This window comes from Apiospora aurea (genome assembly GCF_038362705.1).
Source record: "Apiospora aurea strain CBS 24483 chromosome Unknown utg000001l_segment0_segment0, whole genome shotgun sequence".
In the NCBI taxonomy this organism is placed as follows: Eukaryota; Fungi; Ascomycota; class Sordariomycetes; order Amphisphaeriales; family Apiosporaceae; genus Apiospora; species Apiospora aurea.
In genome coordinates, this window is record NW_027117388.1 from 7,746,748 (window position 1) to 7,772,251 (window position 25,504).

Sequence of the window (25,504 nt, forward strand, 5' to 3'; positions counted from 1 at the left end):
GATATCTGCAGTCATCGGTGCCTGCCTGGCGTTGAAAGGGCCACGGCATAGTCTCGTGGAACACTGCGAAGCCAAGTGGAAAAGAAGCCGACGGCACGAATTATAGACACTCAAAGAAAATGTTGTCACTGAAATAGCTTTTCTCCCAATATTTGAAACACAGGCCACACGCAAGCGGATTCTCACCAAGTGACTTTGCGCTTCGGACTGTGAAGGCTGGGGTGACGTGGTCCTGCCAGCTTGAGTTACGAGGAACGCAGAGCAGGCTCAACAACCAAAGCGGGTGGGATATCATGGGTTGAACTTCAACGCCGGGATTCACTGGTGTCATAGCTAGCCTGTGCATGAAGTCAATGGAGGAGATCAGGGGCACTCTCGGCATAAAAGAGAAGAATGATATGTACCGGTGACAGCATCGGTTTCCATTTACACGAACATGAGCAAGGCAGCATTCGAAACCTCAGTCCTGGGCCCCGAGTGGCTGAACAACTTTGTACCTAGCAATCGAACAGCGTTTAAGCAATCTACATGACCCAGGCTTTGAGAGCTTCCGACTGTGACTTGTCTAGGAGGGAATTTTCTTCACAAAGATTTACTACAAAAGGAAAAAGCACGTGGCGGCAATGAGATTCCTCTCAGATGGGTACACACCGGCAGGACTGGCTCCATAGATGTCGAATTGACAACTCAACTATCTCCGCGTTCAGTACTTGCACTGCCGAGATCCGGGCGCTGGCCTCTACCATCCACGGCGAAATTCTTGACCCATGAAGAGAGGCGTTCGTGCTCCTTGTGTAAGAATTCGCGTTCCACGTTACAGCTGGTGACCCTGCTTGGTTGCGCGTTTACTCATGCGCGGTACCAGGAGTAGCAGCTTGAAAGGATCAGAGCATCAGCTCGAAAAGATCAAAGCAGCGAGCTGCAAGAGACCTGGGAATCGACAACAAAGACATCCGCAGAGACAGGGTGAAAGCGCAGGGTCATGCCAATTGGTGTCCCTTGTACTGATTGGATATCTCAACGCCGCCTCCCTCGCCGCGATATACAGTGACGCCAACGTGGCCAAATGTATATTGCCCAACAGTGGCGACGTTGCGGCGCCGACGAGCCGCGACCAAGCAATACGACGTTGGTCCGCCACAGCAAGGAGACAGCTGCAGCTGTACAGCGCAGTCGAAGCAAGAACCTAGGAGCCAGGGAGGGTCGTACACCAAGAGCACCGGCGGCGAATCGAATCGCAGGTATTCAGGGGCGCGCAGGTTGTTCAACGAAACACCAAGCCAAGATACTTAGCTCTTCAGTCGGAAGCGCATAAAGCTTCGAAACGTCATGACAACACCAAGAGGCGATGATCTACCCACAGGCTGATCTAGGCGGAAGTAATGTGGTGGTGAAAGGAGGAAAACCTGAACCCGGAGTTGAGGCCATCCGCCTTCTTCCAGTGCACTGTCGCCAACTTTGGCGAACAATGTTCAGGGGCTACGGCCCATGACCAATAGATGGCTGACAACACTCCACTGGCAAACAGCTCCAAGCGCAGAGCACTGGCGGAATTCGTGCATATGAACCGTGTATCGGCGGCCAAGGGGGCGGCGTCACTGTTGCGTGGTGCAGGGCGAAATCACAGGGGTTCACTGACTCACTCGCCCGGGGGCCGCTCGCCTCCGTCAGCAAAGTGCGCGGCAACCATGGCGTCGGACATGAAGATGGCCCAGGCGCATCGCTCGCGTCTACTTCCAGCGAGGTTGTATAGCATAGAGCTCGTCTCGACGGCGAGGCGCGACGAGACGCACTGGGTTGCGGTGCACACACCCCTGGGGAAGAATGGATTGGTAGTGCAGGTCGCACCGCAGGTCGTGGTTGTCCACGCGCAAAGAGAATGCGAATTGGCAAGGCTCTGCCACGAAGCACAGTCAACGAGCCAGTTTCGCGGCAAGTCGCCGCAGACCCGGTGTTGAACCGCCACGGCTTGGTTATTCGTACAGGTGAACGAAGAGAAACGACTGTGGCACGAGGGACTTAGAGAGTGCAGGGTCAACAACCGAGTTGAAGCACAGTAGTATTTTGAAGACGAAGCTATCTTGACCGGCACCTCTACTCCAGTTGTATTCTCGCCAGTTGTGGACTCGCCAGCTGGAAACTCGCCGCCACCAAGGCTGCACAAGCTGGGACTCGGCCGCATCTTCGTCATCGGATCTCGGGAGACGGCGCTGGTCGGTCTACGATCAATCCGAGACACTCGTATGCGCTGGTGGCGGGTGTGGTCTAAGGTGTTTGCTGCCAAGCAGGCCGCGAAAAGGGGGAACAATGGCCGACAGCTTGTTGCCCTCCTCTTGCAGCTCGTTCTCCCCAGCACCGGCTGTCTTGTTGGCCAGGCCACGGGTGTCGGCAAGGCTTGAGGACGGCGGATGGAGGCACTCGGGGAAGTAAGTCGGACAAAGGAGGTGGACTGGCTGTTGGCCTGGCTGTTCGCAGCCGTCGGTGGGGTTGAACGAGTACAGTGCACAATGGGGAGCACAGCGCACAATGGAGGTCGTCAGCCGCGGAGAGCCAGTCGGGCGGTTGCAAGCCATGCAGTCAATGCTTGGGCGGAAGCGCGCTCAAGTGGCCCAGTCATGACGGCACTGCATGACTATGGAAATTGCCGAGGCTGGCGAGGTCGGTTCAATTGGGCATGACAGTGACGGTTGTGCGCAAAGCTTGCTGTGTGGGTTGCTGGCTGTTCGCAGGTGTCGGTGCGACAGGCGCAGGAGTGTGCTACAGAGTGCGCAATTGGACTGTCGCAAGCAATTGAGTTGATGCTCGGGGCGGAAGCGGATCAGTTGAAGTCTTCGTGTCCTCGCGGGAGTGTATGGTTCGCATGGAAGCTGTCGGAGTGAGATTTGTTCAGTCGATTTCAATGTTGATAGTAATGGTGCTGGGAGCCAGCAACTTTCAACAGTGCAACATTGGCGGCATGGCCAGTGCTCTAGCGGGGGTTCCACATACGGTTTTAGTGCACTGCAGCCACTAACCACTGGTGACAGGGCCCAAAATAGCTCCCGCACCCGCCAGAGCAGCAGCTCGGACCACCTCAATTGAGGCCCCCACACATCCATCCACCAGCTTGCAGCACGGCGGTTTAGCGAATTAGTGCAGCATCGCGTTTGCCAATCGCCAACCTAGCCCAGGTGTACAACTAACTCAATGCCAGATTGACATAAGCACGACTGTGAGATTATGTACACACGTTCGACCATGAGCAGCAGATGCGCCTGGAGATTTCTTTCCAAAGTGGAAAATAACTAGTGTGTATTGGACAGCGCATGTCGTCGTGATTCACTTTGAAGTCAGGGGCAGTTGTGTAAGTCAGGGGGGCGAATTAAAACAACACACAGACATTGAGATTTCTACCACGAACTACTTCTAGAGATGTAGGAAACAACTACCGTATTTACATATCAACCCTCGCTCGAGAAATAAAACACATATCCCAACTTGACAAGACTTCTCAGCTTTGCATGCCCATAGAGACACTAGCACAGAATGAAACCACCCTTCTGCGCCGCCCCGACATGGGTCATAATGCCGCAGTACGTCGCCTTGGCGTGACCGTTGTTGTCCACCTCGCCTGGCTCGTAGAAGTAGACGACCCGCTCGTCGCCCTGCTTCGTGTTGCTCTTGCCACCGTCGTACGGACCGTTCTTGATCAGCGGGAACTCCATCCGGTCCTTGTCCTCGGGGCAGTACGACGGGAAGTTGAGCTGGTGGCCCTTGCTGTCGTTGTGGTCGAACGAGTGCGGGTACTGGTTCTCTGTCCTCAAGGTCAGATCTTGGAGCTTCGTCCTCGTATCGTGGGCTGAGGCTCAACTTACTTCCTCGCGTCTCGCTGATCTCCTGGAGAGCCACGCCGCGCTGTGCCGACACATAGATGTCGTGGCCGGAATACGTCTTGCCACCTGATGATTCGGAGAATTTAGCTGATGCTCACTGCCATCCACATGCTCCAGCAGTGCCTATCGGGCTACAGCGCCAACGAGCAAAGAGTGCTGTCGCCGAATGACTATACTTACCACATGTGAACGACTTGGACTGGTCAGGCGCGTGGTCGAACTGGATCATGTCAGTTTAAATCGCGGGTATTTCTAAACTTCGGGAAACAATGATGCATACAGTGACCGGGGCATTGGAAGGCGTGCCGCGAACCTCGACCTCGGCTGGGAGCGCACGAACGACACCCAAGACAACGGTGAGGGCACTGACGATGGAGATCTGCATGATGATAGTTGTTTGATTGAAACGAAGTAATAAGTTGAGGGGGTATTTGTTCGGTGATAGTGGAATAGAAGCTGGTTGAATTTGATCTTGACTGAGGATGGGATGCTCTCTGGAACTGAGAGGCCGACATCAACCTACTTATACACCATTTCATCAATACCATCGGCCACACTCTCGGCATATTCGCGATGCAGGTTCCGATAGGAGACAACCTTCCGGCTGAGTCTATAGGCATTCACACCCTGGTGAATCCTTTGAGTGCCCCTCTCACGTAAGGAATCGACATCGAGATTCGCCTCGTCAGTCTCCCGCATCACGGCTTGTACCCGTGAGATTCCATTTTCAGATACTGCCTGGTCGAAACTGGAGCGATGAAGGATCATCGCTTCCATGTCGTTGTCAGACGTGCCCCTGGCTGTAGGATTTTTGTAACAGGCGCTTGCATATCGAGTATCTGTGGTTACGCTGGGGCCAAACAGTACATCTAAATGTGGAACCTCATCGTGATAGTGGCTATAGGCAAGGCAGCGCATGGTGAGCACCTTGAAGAGTTAATCAGCTGCTTTGACCGAATCTTGGTGATCAGTTTGGCATAGCGATGAGAAACAGTGAGCTCAGGGGACTTTTCCACCCTCATAACCAGAGGGATCCGGCGGAGGCGATGCGACTCATGGGGCCGGCTCCAGCGTACGAAAAGTCCCAAGAGTGTCAGCATAGTAGCGTTGCTGCACACATGATAATTCATCGAAGAATGGTCCAACACTGATTCTGGTGCAGATCATCGCCGTGTTAAGGTCCAAATGGCGTTGTGCTTACTGTCCTGAGTCTATTCTTGGCTATTGATATAAAAGATCGGCGCGGCTGACATTTGCTGACATCGAAGGCTATGCAGAACCACGGCAGCCTAGCACAAAGCAATCATGCGATCCACATGACGTCAGGGTTAGCCGTTCCCATCCGCCAACAACACCAAACAGCTCACATGTATGTTAATCGTCTCATCTGCATCTGATTTGCCAGACACATGTATATGGTGTTGAACACACCCAGGTTGCTTCACCTTTCCCAGATCAGACACAACTAACTACTACAACGTACCATCTCTCCAACGAACCATATCTACACCAAATACACCCACCATGTCTGACGCTTGGTTTGCCTACGCAATTGCACCGGACGGCGACACGGCCGACGGATGCCACCCCGATGAGGCTGGAGCACTGCAAGCCTATCTCAAAGGCCAAATCACAACCAAGCAGGCCGCTGAAGCCATCACCAAGCCGATTGCCACCTCCAACGACCCCGGCGGGGACCTACATCGCCTCTGGGGTCTTCTAGCGGATGCCCTGATGGAACTACCCGAGCCAGCCATGTACCAGCTCCTTGACCTCATCAGCGCCATTGAAAGCCTGCCTGCTCCAGATCTGTCCGCCGTCCCGCAGGAGAATCTCCCAGCCCACGGGACCCTCTGGCGTGGCCTCCCGGGGTTCGGGCACCAATGGTCTGATGAATCACCCTCGCTGTATTGCTGGTCCGAGGGCACCGGTCGCGTGTCAGCCTTGGGGGAGGGGCAGGATGTGTTCGTCACGCAATCTATTCGGCGGGCCGAGGTGGAGGCATGGCTTGTGCGCAGGGGCCTGGCAGGTCTGGAGATCGGCTGGGGCTACGAGTGCGTCACGGATGCGCTGGAGCGGAGCAAGTCCGACTTGAACACAGAGGTGCCCAAGGCTTGTGCATGGCTTATCACTCTGGGAGATCGATTTCAGGAGGGCGCCGACAATTTGGAAGGATGCTGGGCTCTGGAGAGAAGTGGAGACTTGTGGAAAGGAGAAGACCAGAAGAGGATGACCAAGGAGAGGTGGGACTTCTGGATCCAACGATTGAAAGAGATTGCAGACAATGATGCGGTATCATCACGGGCCAGAGAGGCGGCGAGGCAGTGTGTCAGTAAAATTTAGTAGATTGATATCAATTGACCACTGTGCCAGTATTCATGGTATCTCAACTGAGTACGATGCATTCCGAACTCACCCACACAAATCCCACAACCCTCGTATAACAAACCGCAGCTAAGCTTTGTAACTTAGCTCACTCCTACTTGTCACCATATCACCCACTGACGCAATCGACCTGTTCCCCATGATATCGAACACAGCGAGCTTGGCCTGGAAGTCGTTGATGAACCAGTTGCGCAATTCCACCGCCATCAGCGAATCCACGCCATAGTCCGTCAGTGCTCGTTCAGCATCAATGTGATCAGTCGGGACAGACAGCGTCCGCGCCAGCTTCTCGGAAATAGCCTTTACTGCGAGGTGGACACGTTCGGTGGAATCCTTGGCCCTCTTAAACGAGGCGGCGAGTTCATCCGCCATACTGGTACTCCGTGCGTTGCTGTGACGCTCATCTTCCAATACCGTGGCAAGGTTGGAGAAGATGCGGCCCTGGACTTGGGGGATGGGTTTCTTGCCGCGGCGAAGGAAAAAGGCTGGCGTTGTAGCTCCGATGAGTATCTGGCTGGTACCATGCTTTCCCGGGTGGTTGTAAGGGCTCGACGGGTCGCAACACAAGTCAAGCAAAGCAAGAAGCTCCTCCTCTTCAATTGCTCTCATATCCTGCGCTCTTTCCCGGTTGCGTTGATATTACTCAGTTTCTGCGATGATGCCAATCGTTTTCATCCAACCAATGTCCAGCGCCACGGCCCTTTCACCCCTTATGTTCCGATATTCCGCCAGTGCATCCTGAAACGTGCACCCGGCAGCATAGCTGGACAGTGAAATGCTTCCATACAACCCAGAGAGAGAGGAGAGAAGAACGAAAAAGTCCAAGTTGTAAGGTAACAGTTCGTGCAGGTTCACAGAGGTCGCAACTTTCGACCGCATCGTAAGGTCCCACTGCTTATGTGTCAATGCTTCGAACAAGCCATCCTAAACGGGAAAATCTCTCAGTAATGCTCCAAATGCGTGTAACATGTGGGGACTTACATGTAAGGACATGGCGGCATTAATACAACCTTTGATAGGAGGCATCGTCTCCTGGAGGTGGTTGAGTGCACCGCGGAGAGCTGTGGATGAAGAGGCATCGCAGATAGGTATAGCCACCGAAACCCCTTGTCCACGCAGATTTTCAACAGTGGTGCAAGCCACCTGGGATTTTATGCCGGATCGAGACATCAGAACGAGGTTCCTAGCCCCTTTCCTGGACAGCCAGGTTGCAATGGCTCTCCCTAAACCGCCAAGGCCGCCAACGACCAGATAAGACGCGTTCGGGTCGAGGCCCCATCTCGGTTGGTGGTGGAGAAAGGTCTAAAAGCCGTTTTAGTACCCTCTTGTTTGATTTGTAATTATTAGGGTTGCTTACCGCTACATCTCCAGAATGCTCAACCTTGATGATGATACGCCCCGCCAGGTTTCCGCTCTGCATGGATCGAAATGCACCTTCGACATTCGAAACAGGAAACACGTGCCTTGGAAACGGGTGTTCCATGATATGCTGTGATATCAAATGCAGCACTTTGCGCATAGTTCCAAACATCATTTCGGGCTTTGTCAGCGCTAAATGATGCAGGTCGACAGCACAGAAGCTGACATTGTGTTGAAAATTGGCCATCGAAAGGGAAGAGTTGAAGTTGATGTCAGCTTTCCCAATCTCAATGAACCGGCCATATGGTGCGACGCAGTCCCATGATGCTTTCAGGCCATCCCCCGATAGCGAATTCAAGACGACGTCAACACCGTAACCTCCAGTGAGGCGCTTGATCCCTTGGGCGAAAGATGTGCTCCTGCTGCTGAAAATGTTCGTGGGGGGGATGTTAAATCGCTCGATCATCAACGCCCGCTTAGCCTCTGTTCCGACAGTTGCGTATATCTCCGCACCGCAATACTTGGCAAGCCAAACGGCCATCTGGCCCGTGGCCCCGGCGGCTGAGTGAATAAGAATCTTCTCGCCCTTCTGGAGCTGGGCTACATTGATCAAGCAGTGATAGGAGGTGCAGCCTGGGTTGACCCAAGAAGCTGCGTCTTCGAAGGATACGTCCTCGGGAATCGGGAAGACTGACGTGGAAGAGGTTCGGATATGAGTGCGCATGGAGCCGGGCGCGCCGAGGCATACCCGGTCGCCCGGTGCTAGACTGCAGCCAGGGCCAACTTGCTTCACCGCACCCGAGCAATCCCAACCCAGGTCACTTCCTTGTAGGCGACCGATCGCCACAAAGATGTCTCGGAAACTAAGAGCCCAGGCCTTCGCCTCAACCTCCACCTCGCCTACCCCCAGTTCTTGATATGTGTTTGTATCCTGGACGAACTGCAAGGTGTCGAGCATACCCGGTGTACCCACAGAGAGCATGAGAGGCAGGCTGTTATCGAGTGGGCCATGATGCAGCTGTGGAGATACCATGGCCTGTACCTCCTCGTCGATCTCAACATCTTCAACCAGCCTCCCGGTAGTGAGATATCCGTCCCTGACAATAAATTCCGTGTCTGGACTTTCGACAGAGTCTTGACACTCTAGAACTTGGCAGATATATCTGGACAAGGCCTGTGCTTCTGGGGGGTCTTCCGACTCGACCGCAAGCGTAACGATACGTTTTTCAATTGCCTCTGCTCTGACGGTTCTGAGTAGGCCAAGGGCGACGTTGTAGTGAGGATACATGGGGTCTAGGGAGCCTGTCCACGTCACCCATAGAATTGTACCGGCCTCGCGAATCAGTCTTTGCACGCCTGTGAAGGATTGCTCCGACACAGTTGCCAAAATGTGGTCGCCGGCCTCAAGGAGTGAAATCACAGTCTCGCCACCCTCGAACTGGACTTCTTGCAGACATTGGAGAGTGATGATTCTGCTGTTGCTCAAGAGTAGAGAGAGCGAGGCTGCGAGCGTGGTTTGCTTTTTGGAGTCGCCATCGACAACCAGCAAAAAGGCCTGTATCTGATCCTTGTCGCTGATTTCGTCTCCCAGATGCACGGCAGTCGACACCAGGACGCTCGAAAAGTGGCAGGAATCGCTTTGGTAATCTCGCAGGACCAGATCATTTCCCGAAAAGCCCGTCTTTGCAAGAACCTCGCTCCATTGCTCTTCGCAGATGGCTGGGCTGAAGGCGCGGTATTCCTCCTGGCTCAGCCACCATCCGGGCAACACCCCGAAGCCCACATTAGCGCACAGGCTTTCCGGCGCAACAATTTCAACCAAGAGAAGCCGTCCGCCTTCCTTGAGCAGCTTGCGGACATTCTGTAGCGTTTTTCAAGGCTCTTGGTCGCATGCAGCACGCCGCCGGCAACAACCAGATCATACGTCCCCAACTCGGACTTCAGCTGCTCCGGAGGCTCAGCCTCGACGTCAAACACTTGAAATGCCATTCTTTGCCCCTCAAACTCGGCATTGGCGTTCTCGAAGAAGCTAGGCGAGAAGTCAGTGTACTGATACCCACTGTATGCCGTGGTGCCGTGTGCTTGCTCAATCGCATGAAGACAGGACAGAACGTGTCGAGTAAGGCTTCCCGTGCCTGCCCCTATTTCGAATATCTTCATTGCCGGGGTTTCATGCGATAGCAGCTCCATGAACACACGAAAGCGGTCATCGCACAGATGATCGAATATGCTTTTGTAGAATATTTCGGCCAGGTTAGATCCGTAAACCAGATCCAACGCGTCGGTATCTCCCTTCAAGATTGACTTGAGTTCACGGGCAACGACAGAGAAGATTGCCCAGCTTGGGTTTTCCTCTTCGCTCTTGGAAAGCATCTCCTCTACATCCTTGGCATTGGCACGCTTAGGCTTGGCGCGACGTGCAATCTGGCGGTGCATTGCCAAGACAAGCTTTTGCAGGTGACTTGGACAGCAATGCACCTCGGCCTCGGACAACCCTGACATTGCAGTTTGAGCCGCTTGTAACAAGGCGTACTCCAATCGCTCATAGAAGGTGATCATAGACTGCTCGTCCCCGGTGACATGCCCCTTGTCGCACAGCGCTTGGAGTTGCCATGGACTCTGCATGCTCAATTGCGGCTTCCACTGAATCCTGTGGATCAATCGCTGTTCTCTTTCGAGATCTTTGGGCTTCGCGACGCGAGAGATGGACGATATCTGAAGTTGCTCAAATGTGCAGAGTGGCGTTCCATCACCAGCTAAAACACAAATTGAAGCCTCTGCTTTCGACCCGCCGCTCTGGCTCACAACCGAGACGGCACGCAGAGGCGAACCCGGTGCTTGTTCCCAGCCAGTGGCAGAAAACCATGCATTAGTGAGCTGATGTGGAACCATCGTCTCCATGTATTGGCTCAGACCCTCTGACACCTGCATAAGGCTCAGCTGGAAAGCGGCATCGAGACTGGCCGGGTGCAGCAAGCTCCGTGACCAGCCGCTGGCCGAGCGCACTTTCACTCGTGCTATGGCGGTATGCTTCCCGTCCCAGCTGATGTCATCCAGTGTTTGAAATGCGTGACCGTAAGCGAAGCCGTTGTCTCTGCAGTGCTTGTAGAAATCCTCTGCCGACACGCCCTCAGTGCAGGATGCTTCTGCAAGGTGATACTCCTGAGTGATTCGCTCCAGCTCGAGATGCAATTCCCTCTCGGTCTCGGCCTTCGCCTTTGCCTCTTCCAATTGAACTTGTACAGTTGCGAAGAAACACTTAACCCATTGGTCCTTTTGATGGGCGTAAATCGATATCTCCGACCACGAAGATTGCTTCTCGAACTGGTTGTTCATCTGTCTCAAGTGGATTGATACATCAGTTGCCTCGCTGGTATTTTCGCCCACTAGAACTGGGTTTAAGAAGTGCGCCTCCTTGAATCGGAAACCGAGAATGTGACGGTCTGGCGGGACCAACTAGCTTGCAGCATCAGTGGCCGTCAAAAGCATTCCGGCGCCAGGGAAAAGGGCTTGGCCATTGAGCTGTGGAGCATACGTGAGCAAATTTGACAAGAAGACATAACGGGAAGTGATTACTTACAACATGGTCTCCTATCCAGGGCATTGCCTCGACACTAAGTAAGTTTCTCCATCGTGGTTCCAGTGGATTCCAGTCGACCGCCTGGGCCCCAAGACTGTCAGCTGGTGTTGGGGCTCTAAGCCGATAGTTACGAGCGAGCCTCGACTCCCTCCAGTACGTCTTGGAGTTATCAAAGGGATACTTGGGACAGTCAATGAGGAGAGGTGGTGCCAGCTGCCTTTCGCCGGTAAGCGATTGCTGGTTAACCTGGAGAACAGAAACCGGATGCCCCAGGCAAAATAGATCTCCGAGCATGGTAAGAGTTGTCTGCAATGCCGATTTTGACCTGCGCAAGACCGAGTGTGTTCTTGGGGGGCTTTACTTCCGAGAGGTCGTGGGCAAAGGTGTCTTTCAGATACCTTTGCAATGCTGCATGAGGCCCAACTTCGACAAAGTCTGTCACGGCATCAATATCCAGCGTTTGATCCTGTATTCCCTCAAGTAGTGAGATTACCGCATCAGAGAACCTGACTGGTGAGGTCAGATTATCTACCCAGTACTCGGCAGTGCATAGCAGCTTCCTGGATACTTGATTGCCTGTTACAGAGGAGATCATGATGGGTTTTGCCTGATCTTCATCCCCGCTTGTGAGTGATACCATGCAGCTCTTGTATTCGTCTCTGATATTTAACATAGACGGCGAGTGATATGCCACCATGGTGTGCAGCTTAGTAGCGAATATACCGTCCTGGTCACAATGACGCTTCAGGGAGTCAACCGCTTCTTCGCTGCCGGATAGAGTGACGTTGACAGCACTGTTAACACAGGCAATGTGGGCATTGTGCCCCAGTGTCACGAAATCCAGCTCGTGGAGGTATGAGGCGACTGCGGCTTCTGCGATGTTGACGGAAATCATTGCTTGGGGTGTCGACGTGTCAAGGCTCTGTTTCCACGCCATAAGACCGCGGTAAAACGCAATCCTCATGGCCGAGGCCAACGACAAAGCCCCCGTAGCATACCTATGGTATGAGGTCAGCACATATCGGACATCGCTCTGGTGTGCCTTGGACTTACGCAGCGGCGATCTCTCCAGATGAATGTCCAATCACTGCGACAGGGGAAATCCCGAGACTCGCCAGTAGATCAAAGAGTGCTATCTGAAGCGCGGTACAAAGCGGTTGGCTATAGTGCGGCAAGTGAATATGCTCCGTGCTGAGCATCTCATCTGATAGAAAGGCATTTAGCCATGAGGACGAAATGGAATCCTTACAAGGGCAGAATTCATAACTTACCGAAAATTGACCAACTACACCCTAAATCTTTCAGCGCCATATCCGCGCGCCGTAATGAGTTCTTGAAGATGGGATAGATCAAAAGATCGACACCCATTCTTGTGTGATTGGCTCCTTGTCCTGTAAACACCATGGCAACGTGGCCGCTGTGGGATGCCCGAGTCGGCTGTGACAGGGTGGTCAGCTGCGTCAGAGAAGAGTCTTCAGCGGCATTTACGAGTGCAAATGATCGCCATTGCATTAAGCTACGCCGTGCGCCTAATGTGAAAGCGAGTCGGTCCAGTTTCTGGTGGTCTCCGGTGACATGAGTCCCGTAGTAGGCTTCGTAGCATTTCAACATGCGTGTAGCTGCAGCTTCATCGTGGGCAGACCACACAAGTAGGTACGGTCGATCTGTGAATGCCTCCTCATATTCAGGGTCTGTGGGTTTGTCAACGGTGCCATTAGATTGGGATTCACAGACTGTAGACAGGGAGCTGAAACCGGAAACCACAGGTTGCAAATCAGCGGCTGAACCCCGTTCGCGACTAGTCCAATGCTGCGCATGGCGGAGATAGTAAGATGCGTCATCGAGGACAACATGGCAGTTAGATCCGCCAAACCCAAAAGAGTTGACTGAAGCCCGCCTTGGTCCCGTTCCTGGCCAGGTCGTATTCGCCGTGGGGACCTAGTCATCTTAGTTACAGCCTCCAGTACAGCATCCACCAAGAAAGTACTGATACATACAACAATAGACTTAGCCGTGTTTAGCATCCCTGGGCTCATATGCTGGAATGTAGCATTCGGGGGAATGGTGGACTTTTCGAGTACTAGAATAGCCTTCAAAACACCGGCTAGACCACTTCCACCTTCAAGATGTCCGATGTTACTCTTGATTGATCCCCTGAATTTCGCCTCTTAGTGAGTATCTCTGATTTCTGGATACCAAGGTAACTTACACATATAATGGTGAAGCCGTGGTACGATAGCCTTCGAAAGCCTTTACAATGCCTTCCATCTCAATAGGATCGCCGACACTGGTTCCTGTACCTAAGCAGATATGGATATTAGCGAAGGCCCTACCTAACCTTGAGAGAATCCAAAAGAAGATCATGGTTCATACCGTGCGCTTCGACGTAGACCGTCGAATCGAGCCCCAAATCTGCCTTAGCATAGACCTCTCTAATCAGACGCTTCTGCGACTCGGCACTTGGTTGGGTGAGGCTGGCAGTGCGGCCATCCTGGTTGGATCCGGTCGCGCGGATGATGGCTCGAATGTCATTTCTATCTGCCACAGCCGAGGAGACAGGCTTGATGAGGATAGCAATGACACCTTCTCCCCTGGCATAACCGTTGGCACGATGGTCGAAACTATGGCACACCCCATTTGGGGTTAGAAACGACATGTTCGATAGCAACAGAGAGCTTTCTGGGGTAAGCATGATGCTTGAGCCCACAACTAGAGCCTGTCATTGAGCAGACAAAATGTCAACATGCCGTAATTATATTTAACAAGGTTGGTAATGTTCACTGACTTGAGATGCATTCCCACTCTGAAGGGTTTGAACCGCCAGGTCAAGAGCAGTCAGGCTGCTAGAGCAAGCAGAATCAACATGCATGCTGGGCCCAGTCAGGTCGAAGAACCAGCTGACTCTGTTGGCAAGAACCGAAGGACATGTGCCGGTGATGGCCGTGCGGGGCATTGTATCTGGATCTTTGGCGAGCAATCTGGTGTAATCGTCTGACATGGAGGCCGTGAACACGGCTGTCTGTGACCCTCGCAAGCTTTCCATTAGCATTCCAGCTTAGTTCAGGTTAGCTTTATCCTTTGGAGCAGGGTTAGGGTTCTCAGTCACTATTCTTAAATGCGTGATAGGCAGTTTCTAAAATCCATCGCTGCTGTGGGTCCATCGCGGCCGCCACTGCTGACGGAATGGCAAAGAAAGGGGCGTTGAAGGCGGCTGGGTTATTATCCAGAAAGTGGCCTGCTGTACCGCGACGCCTGCCTAACCCTGCTATTGCGTACGCGCGTACGAGCTGGGACGCGACGAAGCGGAGGCGTAGCGCGGAATCTAGTTTATCGATCGGTAGTGGGACGCGCTCGCCGGCGTGGTCGCGGCGCTCGACGAAGAGGAGGACGAGGAGGCCGAAGAGGACGAGGATCGGGACGTACGAGGAGGGATGCTCGGCCGCGCCGTTTTTTAGGCGCTATTTCGCCCGTTGTTTACGAAGAATAACCGGCCGTTTAGCGTAGGATTAACGTCGCGCACGGGCCCGTTCCCGTAGGACCGCGTTACGTATAATAACGCGACCGAATTAATCCGCTACGCGGCTTTATTTTATTTAAGGTTATTTAAAATTATTAAAGGTTATTTAAAATTATATAAAATCGCGGTTATTAAAGGTTTTTTTATATTTCGTCGAGTTATTATCGTAAATAATAAAGCACGTACTTAAAATTTTATTATTTTTTTATTCCTAGTTATTTTAATTATTTTAATATTAAAATATATTTAAACTTTCTCGGTTTGTTTTTAAGCGATTATAATAACCGTTACCGTATATAACGATTTTAAAACTATCGTTATATTTAATCGGCCTTAAAAAGTCGCGTTTTACGTATTATACCGCGTTAACGTAAACGCGGCGGCCGCGTATTTTCGTAACCGGTATTAATTTATAAACGAACGGCTTTAACGAGTATTCGCGTAGTATTAATTAATTAAAAACGGCGTATATTATTTCGTAACGATTAAACGCTTAGCTAACGGGGGTACCGTAATTAAAGGGTTCGCGAAACTTCCCGGTTACGCGTACGTCTCGGCGGGGTACCGATACCGGATAATAAACTATAAAAATATAATTTATTACGCGACGGCGACGGTATATATTAAAGCCGGCTAAAAACGCGTTATTTTATAGTTATATATGCCGGGGCGATATACGCGGTACTAAATCGTAGCGAATAACGATAACGATAACGACGACGATAACGAAAAAAAATAAAAAAGCGAAAATAGCGGCGAATAAAACGATAATTAAAGGTAAATATTTACGGCGTATAATATATAATTAACGGCCGATAAAAAAGCGGCGTAATACGTAATTAAAAGCCCGGCGGGTTTCGACGGCGACTCGATTTAAATACGCGAAATAAGCTAGGCGCGATATTTAAAAAAAAAAGATTTAGTGGCACTATATAAAACGAGCGCGCCCCTAGGCCCTAGGCCCTATTCCACCGGCCGTTCTTCGTGAACGTATGCCCATTTGGCGTAGGGTAAGCGTCGCGCACGGGCCCGTTCCCGTAGGACGGCTTCACGTAGGACGGCGCGCGTCGATTGGCGCGCGCGCACGCCCCCGGGGGGCCCACGTGGGGTTGGGGTTGGGGCGGCGTGGTCGAGCTGGTGTGGTTCTTTTTCTTCGGCTTGGTTCATTGGGAAAGAAAAAAAAACAAAAAACAAAAACAAAACAACGACAACAAGAACAAAGCCAGAAAAAAAAAAAAAAAGAAAAAAACGACATGGCGACCCCGAATGGAGACAACAGTAACGACGACGACGACGACGACGACGACGACGGCGCGCAGGCGGCGGTCGCCTTCGACCGGCCCCGAGGGGTCGTGCTCTGCCTCTTGTGCGGCGTGGGCGTGGGCGCGGCGGCGGCGCACTTCCGCAACCGGCACCGGTTCACGGGCGCGCGGCTCCAGCGGGTGCTGGCGCGATGCGGGTCGGTCGAGGGCGGCGCGCGCGATCCCGCGACGGTCGCGCTCCCAGCGGACGGGGGCGCGGCGGTCGAAGGGCTCGCGCGGCTCGCCGGCTACGCGTGCGCGCGGGATGGGTGCGCGTACCGGACGGTAAACTACAACAACATGCGGCACCACGCCCGAAAGGCGCCGCACGCCGACGCGGCGGACGGGCGTACGAGTCCCGGCTGGACGCGGGTCACGCTGCAGTCGTATACGCCGGGGCGGCACGCGCGGTATTGGATTGTCGCCGCCGACGACGACGACGACGACGACGATAACGACGACGACGACGAAGAGAAACAGGACGGCGAAGGCAGCGGCGAACCGGGCGACGGCTGGGAGCAAATGCTCGCGGCGTACAGCACGCAGCTAGCCGCCGAGGAAGCGGCGCAACGCCGTGTCGCCGAAGCGCCCGCGGGACTCGACGGCGACTCGGTCTGGGTGCGCGAGATGGGCTGGGCGCGGCACCTAGCCGGGAAGGACCTCGTGGCGCTGTACGAGGCGAGCGCTGGCCCGGTTTCGCGGGCGGTTCGGGCGAAACTACGCGACCGCGGCGCGCGGGCGGAGCAGGCGCGGCTGGCGCGGCTCGCGGGCGCGTTCGACGGCGAGGTGGCGCGGTCGCTCGAGCGGGTGGCGTGGGTCCCGCACGAGACGCTTCGCTGGCTCGAGAGCATCGACCCGAGCAAGCCGGCGGGCCGGCCGTTCCGCGCGAAGGAACACGCCGACACGATGACCCGGTACCGGGGGTACTGGCAGCGTTATCTCTGCTACTGCGTGCGGGCGCACGGGCTCGGGCGCCAAGAGGCGGAGGCGCAGCGGGGGGTCCGATTCGCGGACCGGCAGTGGGACGCGTTGGCCGACGTCGTCGACGCGCTCGAGGAGGAAGAGGAGAAGGAGGAGGAAGACGACGCCGCCGACGGCGAAGGCCGGGACGCGCGGGGGCTGTTGGGCCGCGCCGTTTTCCAGTTCTGCGTTTACTCGCTTCAGCAGAAACTCGGGGGCCGGATTTTCGAGAGCCCGCTGCTGCACTTCGCCGCCGTACTCGGGATCGACGTCGAGCGGCGGGCGTGGCGGGCGGCGAAGAACTACACGAACCAGCTCGCGGGGCTGCTCTGGTGCGGGCGGGTGTTGCTGCTCGAGGCGGCGTTCGAAGGCCAGCCGGACGACGCCGAGGCGGTTGACGTCGACGCCGTCGAGCACTTTAAGCAGGAGCACCGGGCGTGGCTCGCGGACGGCTCGCACACGCCGGTCAGCACGATCGTGCGCTGGATGGCGTACGGGAAAGGGTTCCGCCGGCAGGAGGGCGGGACGTCGGCGGTGCGGTGGGAAACGGGGCCGGAGAAGGAGATCTTGTACTACTTCGGCCAGCGGATCCGGCTCGGGGCGTTCCGGCAGGGGGCGTGCGCCGTCGTCGACGAGGCCGAGGCGCTGTTGGGCGAGCTTTGCTTCGGCGGCTGGGGCGCGCTGGCGGCCTCGCTGGATCTCGCACGCGTCGTCGATACCGTGATGTTCGAAGGGGCCGGCCGGTCGTTTGCGACGCACGAGGCGAACCGCTGGCTGCGGCCGGGCCACGCGCGGCTGGCCGAGCTCGCGCGCGCGGCGTTGTGGGACGGCAAGCGACGGCGGTGGCGGAACGGACCGGTACGGGAGTGGCTCGGCCGGCTCCAGGCCTTCCGGCGCGCCCACCTCGTGAACACGCACGTTTGGGGCGGACAGCCCGGCCGCGGCCCGGAGATCATGACGCTGCGGCACGGCGATACGCAGCAGCTGCTCCGGAACGTCTTCGTACTCGACGGGGAAGTTATGCTCGTGACGGACCGCGATAAGAACAAGGCGATCCGGGGCATCGGCCGGAAGGTGGCGCGGTTTCTGCCGGCGCGCCTCGGCAAGATGATGGTCGCGTACGTCGTCTGGCTGCTCCCGTTCGAGCGGTTCGTGGAGACGCAACCCGGCGTGCAGGGGGCGGCGCCGGCGCTCGCCCCGCTACTCTGGAGGGACGGGCGGGTGGGGGCGTGGCAGACGGCCGAGCTCAGCAAGCAGCTCGTGCGCGTGACGGGCCAGCACGTGGGGGTCGAGCTGTCGGTGGCCGATTACCGGCACGTGGCGATCGAGCTGGGGCGGACGGTCCGCGGGCTCGTCGTGCGGCAGCTCGAGGTCGATCTCGCCGGCGACGACGACCGGGGCGGCGACGGGGCGACGGTCGAGGACGCGGCCACGGGGGAGGCACGCAAAGGGGCGCGGTTCGAATCGGTATGGGATCTGCAGGCCACGCACGGCAGCGCGGTAGCGCGGCAGCACTACGCCGTCGACGTCCGGTTCCCGAACCAGCTCCAGCCGCAGATGGTAGCGAACTTCCGCGAAATCAGCCGGCTCTGGCACCGCTACCTCGAACACGGCAATAACGGCGTCGATTTTCACGGCAAGAACGGCGTCGATTCTCACGGCGGCCACGGCGAGGAAGCCCCGAAAAAGCGACGTCGCAGCACGCACGAGCAAGCGGACGAAGATCCTATTACGGCCACGACGCCGGCGGCGAAGCGGTCCGAACCTACGCCCGACCCCGCGGCCGAACGGCGGCAACAAAAAGCCGACGGCGCGCTTAAAACGCTACTAGGCAACGGGGCGCGTTGGCGGTCGGCGGAGCAGGAAGACGCGGCTCGTCGGGTGCTAGCGCTAAAAGGAAACGCCGTGTTAATCGTTGTGCTCCCTACCGGTGCGGGCAAGAGCGTACTATTTTTGTTGCCGGCGGTACCCGCTATGCACGCGGGGGTAAGTCTCGTCGTCGTCCCGTTTACCGCGCTGATTAACGACCTCGTGCGGCGCGCAACGGACGCCGGGCTAGACTGCTTACATTGGCAGCCGGCCGAGGTCGAAGGGCGCGACGAACAAGCCCGGGTCGCGCGGCTCGTCGTCGTAAGCGCCGACGTCGCGACGAGCAGCGAGTTTCTCGCGTACGCGGACAGCTTACGCGCGAGGCGGCTGCTTCGGCGTATTTTCGTCGACGAGTGCCATACCGTGCTGATGGACGCCGCGTACCGGCCGCGGCTCGAAGAGCTCCGGGAGCTCCACCGGTTCGACTGCCCCGTGGTGCTGCTCACGGCGACGCTGCCGGTGCGGCTCGAACGCGCGTTCCGGCAGGCGATGCTAGCTGAGGAGGCCGCGATCGTACGGGCGCCGACGACGAAGCGGAACATCCGATACCGCGTTACGACGGTTACGCCGGGCCCGACGGCGGTCGAGGACGAGGTAGTACGTACCGTGATCCGGCTACAGCGCCGCTGGCGGGACGACGAAAAGGGGGTGATATACTGCCGAACCCAGCAAGCGTGTGAGGCGTTAGCGGACAAGGTCGGCTGCGCGTTTTACCACAGCGGCGTGGACGAGGCAACGCGGCAGGCGCGGCTCGAGGCGTGGATACAAAGGAAGGCCGACAACCACTGGATCGCGGCTACGACAGGGCTAGGGACGGGGGTCGACGTCCAGGGGATCGTGGCGGTGGTACACGCGGGGCTACCGTACGGGCTAGTCGACTTCGCGCAGCAAACGGGCCGGGGCGGGCGGCGGGAGGGCGAGACGGTCGATTCGGTCGTCGTTTGGGACGGGCGGGCGGCGTGGCAAGCCCCGCAGAGCAGCGACGTCGAGCAGCTCAACCGGCAGGCGATGACGTGGTTCGTACAGAGCGTTGACTGCCGGCGGGTAGGGCTGGGGACGTTTCTCGACGGGCAGGGCCTAGACTGCGCGGGGGTTCGAGGAGACGCGTGCGACCGTTGCGAACGTCAAGGACAGGGTCCGGGTCAGGGCCCGGGCCTAAGTCTAAGTGAGGGCCGGCTCCAGCGGTGGTACCGGCAGAAGTACGAGGCCGACCGGGTATTACAACGTTGGCTAGACGAGGTACGGGGAGGGAAATGCCCGGTCTGTTTTATAAAGTGGCAACAACGAGGACGGCCGGCCGAGCTTAAAAAAAATCTCGCACGCATTTACGTCGTGCCGTACGATCCCGGCGGCCGCGTATAGCGCGTGGCGAGAGAAGCTGCGATTCGGCGAGTATAGCTGCTGTTACCGCTGTGGGCTACCGCAGGCGTGGTGTACAGGAGCGGAGGGCGAAGGGGTGGCCGGGGGCGGGTGTCCGTGGATCGACACGGTGCTCCCGGTAGCGATGCTCGTCGGGACGAGCCAGTCGCTACAGAGGCTGGTACGAGAAGCGTTCGATATAGACGCGAGCGACGAAGCGTATACCGGGTGGCTTTGCCGAACGCGGCGGGTAGACGGGGTAGTTGCTACGAACGCTTTCGCGACGTGGCGAGCGATTATATTGTCGTGTTTTTAGCCTTTATTTTTCGAGTTTTATTTTTTTCTTAGCCCGGTTCGATGAATTGCTTTCGTATTAACCTTGTGTACTCGTTGTTGAGAGCGAAATCTAGAGCTTTTATGTCGTTGATGTTAGCTTTTTTGCGGTCTTAATCCTGGTCCTAGCCGTGGTGGTCCTGGTGGTCCTGGTGGTCCTGGTCCTGGTTGTTCCAGGGTAGGTACAGGGTAGCTCCAAGGTAGGTACAGGGTAGCTACAGGGTAGCTATAAGGTAGCTTTAGTATTTTATGGTGGTCCTAATTGTGTTAATTTAATTCTTAGATAAACATAAGTGGTGTCATTCTGTCCGGAGTTGTCTGTTCCACGGACTCGGGCTATAAGCTCGTTGATGTTAGCCGTCGTGGTCTCGGCCGTGGTGGTCCTGGTGGTGGTGGTCCTGGTGGTGGTGGTCCTAATTGTTCCAAGGTAGCTCTAGGGTAGCTATAGGGTAGCTCTGATATTTTATAGTAGTCCTGGTCCTAGTAGTCCTAGTTATATAAAATCTACGATTTTTATGCCGTTGCTCCGTTTAACGTTCGCTCGAGGGCGATATCCTTTCTAACGATGGATCTTGGAATACGGGTTTGAGTCGGCCTTTGGGTTTAAAACGGCGCGGTGGTCCTGGCCGTGGTGGTCCTGGTTGTTCCAGGGTAGGTACAGGGTAGCTACAGGGTAGCTTAAATCTTTTATGGTGGTCTTATTCTTAATGGTTCTAGTTGAGTTTCTTTTTTATCTTAGCCCGGTTCGATGTATTCTTCTCGTATCGACTTTGTTAACTCGTTGTCGAGAGTGAAATCTACGGCTTTCATGTTGTTGATGTTGGCCTTTTTGCGGTCCTGGTCCTGGTGGTGATGGTGGTCCTGGTCCTGGTGGTCCTGGTCCTGGTGGTCCTGGTGGTGTTAGTCCTGGTGGTCCTGGTGGTGGTGGTTTTAGTTGCTCTAGGGTAGCTACAGGGTAACTAAAGGGTAGCTACAAGGTAGCTTTAATATTTTATGGTGGTCCTAATTGTGTTAATTTCATTTTTAGATAAACATGAGTGGTGTCATTCTGTCCGGAGTTGTCTGTTCCACGGACTCGGGCTGTAAGCTCGTTGATGTTGGCCGTGGTGGTCTCGGCCGTGGTGGTCCTGGTGGTGGTGGTCCTGGTGGTGGTGGTCTTGGTGGTGGTGGTCCTGGCGGTGGTGGTCTTAGTCGTGGTAGTCCTAGTCGTGGTAGTCCTGGCCGTGGTGGTTTTGGCCGTGGTGGCCCTAATTATTTTAGGGTAACTATATAAGAAGCTCGACTATGTCTAGATATCCTATGAGGGAAGCGAGCATTAAAGGAGTTGCTCCGTTCGACGTTCGTGACTCGAGTAACTCTTGTTCTCTTTACCGGTAAAAGAAGGGTAGTGCGGCGTGCGGGAGATTTCAAAGTAGTTACAGGGTAGTTACAGGGTAATTACAGGGTAGCTTTAGTTTTTTATGGTGGTCTTAATTGTGTTAATTTAATTCTTAGACAAACATGAGTGGTGTCATTCTGTCCGGAGTTGTCTGTTCCACGGACTCGGGCTGTAAGCTCGTTAATGTTGGCCGTGGTGGTCCTGGTCGTGGTGGTCCTGGTCGTGGTGGTCCTAGTCGTGGTAGTCCTGGCCGTGGTAGTCTTAGCCGTGGTGGCCCTAATTATTTTAAGGTAGCTATATAAAAAGCTCGACTATGTCCAAATATCCCATGAGGGAAGCGAACATTAAAGGAGTTGCTCCGTTCGACGTTCGTGACTCGAGTAACTCTTGTTCTCTTTACCGGTAAAAGAAGGGTAGTGCGGCGTGCGGGAGATTTCAAAGTAGTTACAGGGTAGTTACAGGGTAATTACAGGGTAGCTTTAGTTTTTTATGGTGGTCTTAATTGTGTTAATTTAATTCTTAGACAAACATGAGTGGTGTCATTCTGTCCGGAGTTGTCTGTTCCACGGACTCGGGCTGTAAGCTCGTTAATGTTGGCCGTGGTGGTCCTGGTCGTGGTGGTCCTGGTCGTGGTGGTCCTAGTCGTGGTAGTCCTGGCCGTGGTAGTCTTAGCCGTGGTGGCCCTAATTATTTTAAGGTAGCTATATAAAAAGCTCGACTATGTCCAAATATCCCATGAGGGAAGCGAACATTAAAGGAGTTGCTCCGTTCGACGTTCGTGACTCGAGTAACTCTTGTTCTCTTTACCGGTAAAAGAAGGGTAGTGCGGCGTGCGGGAGATTTCAAAGTAGTTACAGGGTAGTTACAGGGTAATTACAGGGTAGCTTTAGTTTTTTATGGTGGTCTTAATTGTGTTAATTTAATTCTTAGACAAACATGAGTGGTGTCATTCTGTCCGGAGTTGTCTGTTCCACGGACTCGGGCTGTAAGCTCGTTAATGTTGGCCTTTTTGTAGTCCTGGTGCTGGTGGTCCTGGCCTTGGTGGCCCTGGCCGTGGTGGTCCTGGCCGTGGTGGTCCTGGCCGTGGTGGTCCTGGCTGTAAATGGAGAATAAACGTCGGCTAAAGTTACGAAACTAAATAATATATCTAAAACTCGGTTAGCATTGCATTCTTGTAATCCAGGTACCTAAGTGTGGTGATATGTGGATGTTAAGGTGGATAGTAGATAGACGGGCATTAGTGGTAATGGGAAGAAGTGGCGATAAAAACGAACTATAAGAACTAACTTACCTCTCAATAATGTAAAACGCAGTGGGTGTTACGAGTGGAGTATCGAATGGGATAGAAAGGGCGTGGTGATCGTGGTGGTGGTGGTCCTGGTGGTGGTAGTCTTGGCCGTGGTGGTTTTAGTTGCTCTAGGGTAGCTACAGGGTAGCTACAAAGTAGCTTTAGTATTTTATAGTGGTCCTAATTGTGTTAATTTAATTCTTAGACAAATATGAGTGGTGTCATTCTGTCCGGAGTTGTCTGTTCCGCGGACTCGTGTTGTAAGCTCGTGGATGTTGACCTTTTTGTAGTCCTGGCCGTGGTGGTCCTGGCCGTGGTGGCCTTGGCCGTAGTGGCCTTGGCCGTGGTTGTTTTAGTTGCTCCAGGGTAGCTACAGGGTAGCTACAGGGTAGCTCTAGTATTTTATAGTGGTCCTGGTAGTGGTAGTCCTGGTGGTGGAAACGAACCATGAGAACTAACTTACCTCTCAATAATATAAAACGCAATGGGTATTGCGAGTGGAGTATTAAATAGGACAGAAAAGGCGTGGTGATCGTGGTGCCAATTGCGTAAGGAGCGGATTAATAGCCCTAGCCGTGGTGGTCTTAATCGCTTTAGTGTAGCTATAGGGTAGCTATATAGTAGTTTAAGTATTTTATGGTGGTCTTAATTGTGTTAATTTAATTCTTAAATAAACATAAGTGGTGTTATTCTGTCCGGAGTTGTCTGTTCCACGGACTCGGGCTGTAAGCTCGTTAATATTAGCCGTGGTGGTCCTAGTGGTGGTGGTCCTAGCTATAAATAGAGAATAAACGTCGGCTAAAGTTGCGAAACTGAATAATACATCTAAAACTCGGTCAGCATTACATTCCTACAATCCAGGTACCTAAGTGTGGTGATATATAAATGTTAAGGTGGCCGTGGTGGTCCTGGCCGTGGTGGTCCTGGCCGTGGTGGTCCTGGCCGTGGTGGTAGTGGCGATAGAAACGAACTATAAGAACTAACTTACCTCTTAACAATGTAAAACGCAGTGGGTATTGCGAGTAGAGTATTAAATAGGATAGAAAAGGCGTGGTGATCGTGGTGCCAATTGCGTAAAAAGCGGATTGAGGGCTACGACAGTTCCCTACCGAAGTTTATGAGTTTGTGTGGTACATGAAATTATTTTGGCGAAGGCTCCATTAAGCTTAAAGTCTATTGGATAAAGCTTATGTAAAAGGCGAAGGTAGTTGTAACTTTACCTAGGCTACCTCGGCAGGAGAGCTGTGTACAGGTTCACGATGCGATTCGAGCGCAAGGTCCTGTATACGGTAGGAAGACGGAGATGCGTGGTGATGAGAGGAGTGTTGCTCTAAATGAAGGAGGAGAGCCCGGTGACTCCCTAGGCCCTATTCCGCCCGGTTGGCGTAGGGTTCGCGTCGCGCACGGGCCCGTTCCCGTAGGACGGCTTCACGTAGGACAGCGCGGCCGGATTGGCCGGTCGCGGCCCCGCCCTACTTAGGGTAGTTTTATAGGGTGGTGGGGCCCTGCAATTTGCGGAGCTGGCCCGTCGGAAAGGATAATAACGACGACAACCCGTTGGTTTGCGAAGCTGGCCCGTTGGAGACGATAATAACGACGACGACAACCCGTCGGTTTGCGGAGCTGGCCCGTCGGAGACGAAATATTTTATATAGGGTGGTGGGACCCGTCGGTTTTGCGAAGCTGGTCCGTCGGAGACAATTAATAATAACGACAACGATAACCCGTTAGTTTACGAAGCTGGCCCGTCGGAAATAGAATAGTTTTTATAAAGTAGTAAAACCCGTTGGTTTTGCGAAGCTAACCCGTTAGAGGCGATAATGATAACGACGACAACCCGTTGGTTTGCGAAGCTGGCCCGTTGGAGACGATAATAACGACGACGACAACCCGTCGGTTTGCGGAGCTGGCCCGTCGGAGACGAAATATTTTATATAGGGTGGTGGGACCCGTCGGTTTTGCGAAGCTGGTCCGTCGGAGACAATTAATAATAACGACAACGACAACCCGTCGGTTTGCGAAGCTGGCCCGTTGGAGACGATAATAACGACGACGACAACCCGTCGGTTTGCGAAGCTGGCCCGTCGGAAACGAAATAGGTTTTATAAAATAGTAAAACCCGTCGGTTTTGCGAAGCTGGTCCGTCGGAGACAATTAATAATAACGACAACGATAAGGTTAGGGTTAGGGTTAGGGTTAGGGTTAGGGTTAGGGTTAGGGTTAGGGTTAGGGTTAGGGTTAGGGTTAGGGTTAGGGTTAGGGTTAGGGTTAGGGTTAGGGTTAGGGTTAGGGTTAGGGTTAGG

General features: G+C 54.5%; 5 protein-coding genes across 5 annotated transcripts; 3 read left to right on the forward strand and 2 right to left on the reverse strand.

Annotated features, from left to right (window-relative positions):
- Positions 1-1,688: 1,688 nt before the first annotated feature.
- On the forward strand, positions 1,689-1,958 carry PG986_002387 (uncharacterized protein; the record flags this gene model as incomplete). Its single annotated transcript, XM_066838609.1, has 1 exon — positions 1,689-1,958. The coding sequence occupies one exon, from the start codon at positions 1,689-1,691 to the stop codon at positions 1,956-1,958; it is 270 nt and encodes an 89-aa protein (XP_066707502.1).
- Positions 1,959-3,515: 1,557 nt separating this feature from the next.
- Positions 3,516-4,257, reverse strand: PG986_002388 (uncharacterized protein; the record flags this gene model as incomplete). Its single annotated transcript, XM_066838610.1, has 4 exons — positions 3,516-3,793; positions 3,855-3,938; positions 4,053-4,092; positions 4,153-4,257. The coding sequence occupies 4 exons, from the start codon at positions 4,255-4,257 to the stop codon at positions 3,516-3,518; spliced, it is 507 nt and encodes a 168-aa protein (XP_066707503.1).
- Positions 4,258-5,396: 1,139 nt separating this feature from the next.
- Positions 5,397-6,215, forward strand: PG986_002389 (ATG16-domain-containing protein; the record flags this gene model as incomplete). Its single annotated transcript, XM_066838611.1, has 1 exon — positions 5,397-6,215. The coding sequence occupies one exon, from the start codon at positions 5,397-5,399 to the stop codon at positions 6,213-6,215; it is 819 nt and encodes a 272-aa protein (XP_066707504.1).
- A 111-nt stretch (positions 6,216-6,326) lies between these two features.
- Positions 6,327-14,194, reverse strand: PG986_002390 (polyketide synthase PksD; the record flags this gene model as incomplete). Its single annotated transcript, XM_066838612.1, has 13 exons — positions 6,327-6,874; positions 6,938-7,181; positions 7,239-7,559; positions 7,615-9,477; positions 9,531-11,072; positions 11,197-11,502; positions 11,558-12,194; positions 12,250-12,400; positions 12,468-13,134; positions 13,194-13,350; positions 13,406-13,483; positions 13,530-13,912; positions 13,982-14,194. 13 exons carry the CDS (start codon positions 14,192-14,194, stop codon positions 6,327-6,329), a joined length of 7,110 nt encoding a protein of 2,369 aa, XP_066707505.1.
- Positions 14,195-15,966: 1,772 nt separating this feature from the next.
- Positions 15,967-20,205, forward strand: PG986_002391 (uncharacterized protein; the record flags this gene model as incomplete). The annotated part of the gene is made up of 1 exon (XM_066838613.1): positions 15,967-20,205. One exon carries the CDS (start codon positions 15,967-15,969, stop codon positions 20,203-20,205), a length of 4,239 nt encoding a protein of 1,412 aa, XP_066707506.1.
- Between the last annotated feature and the right edge of the window lie 5,299 nt (positions 20,206-25,504).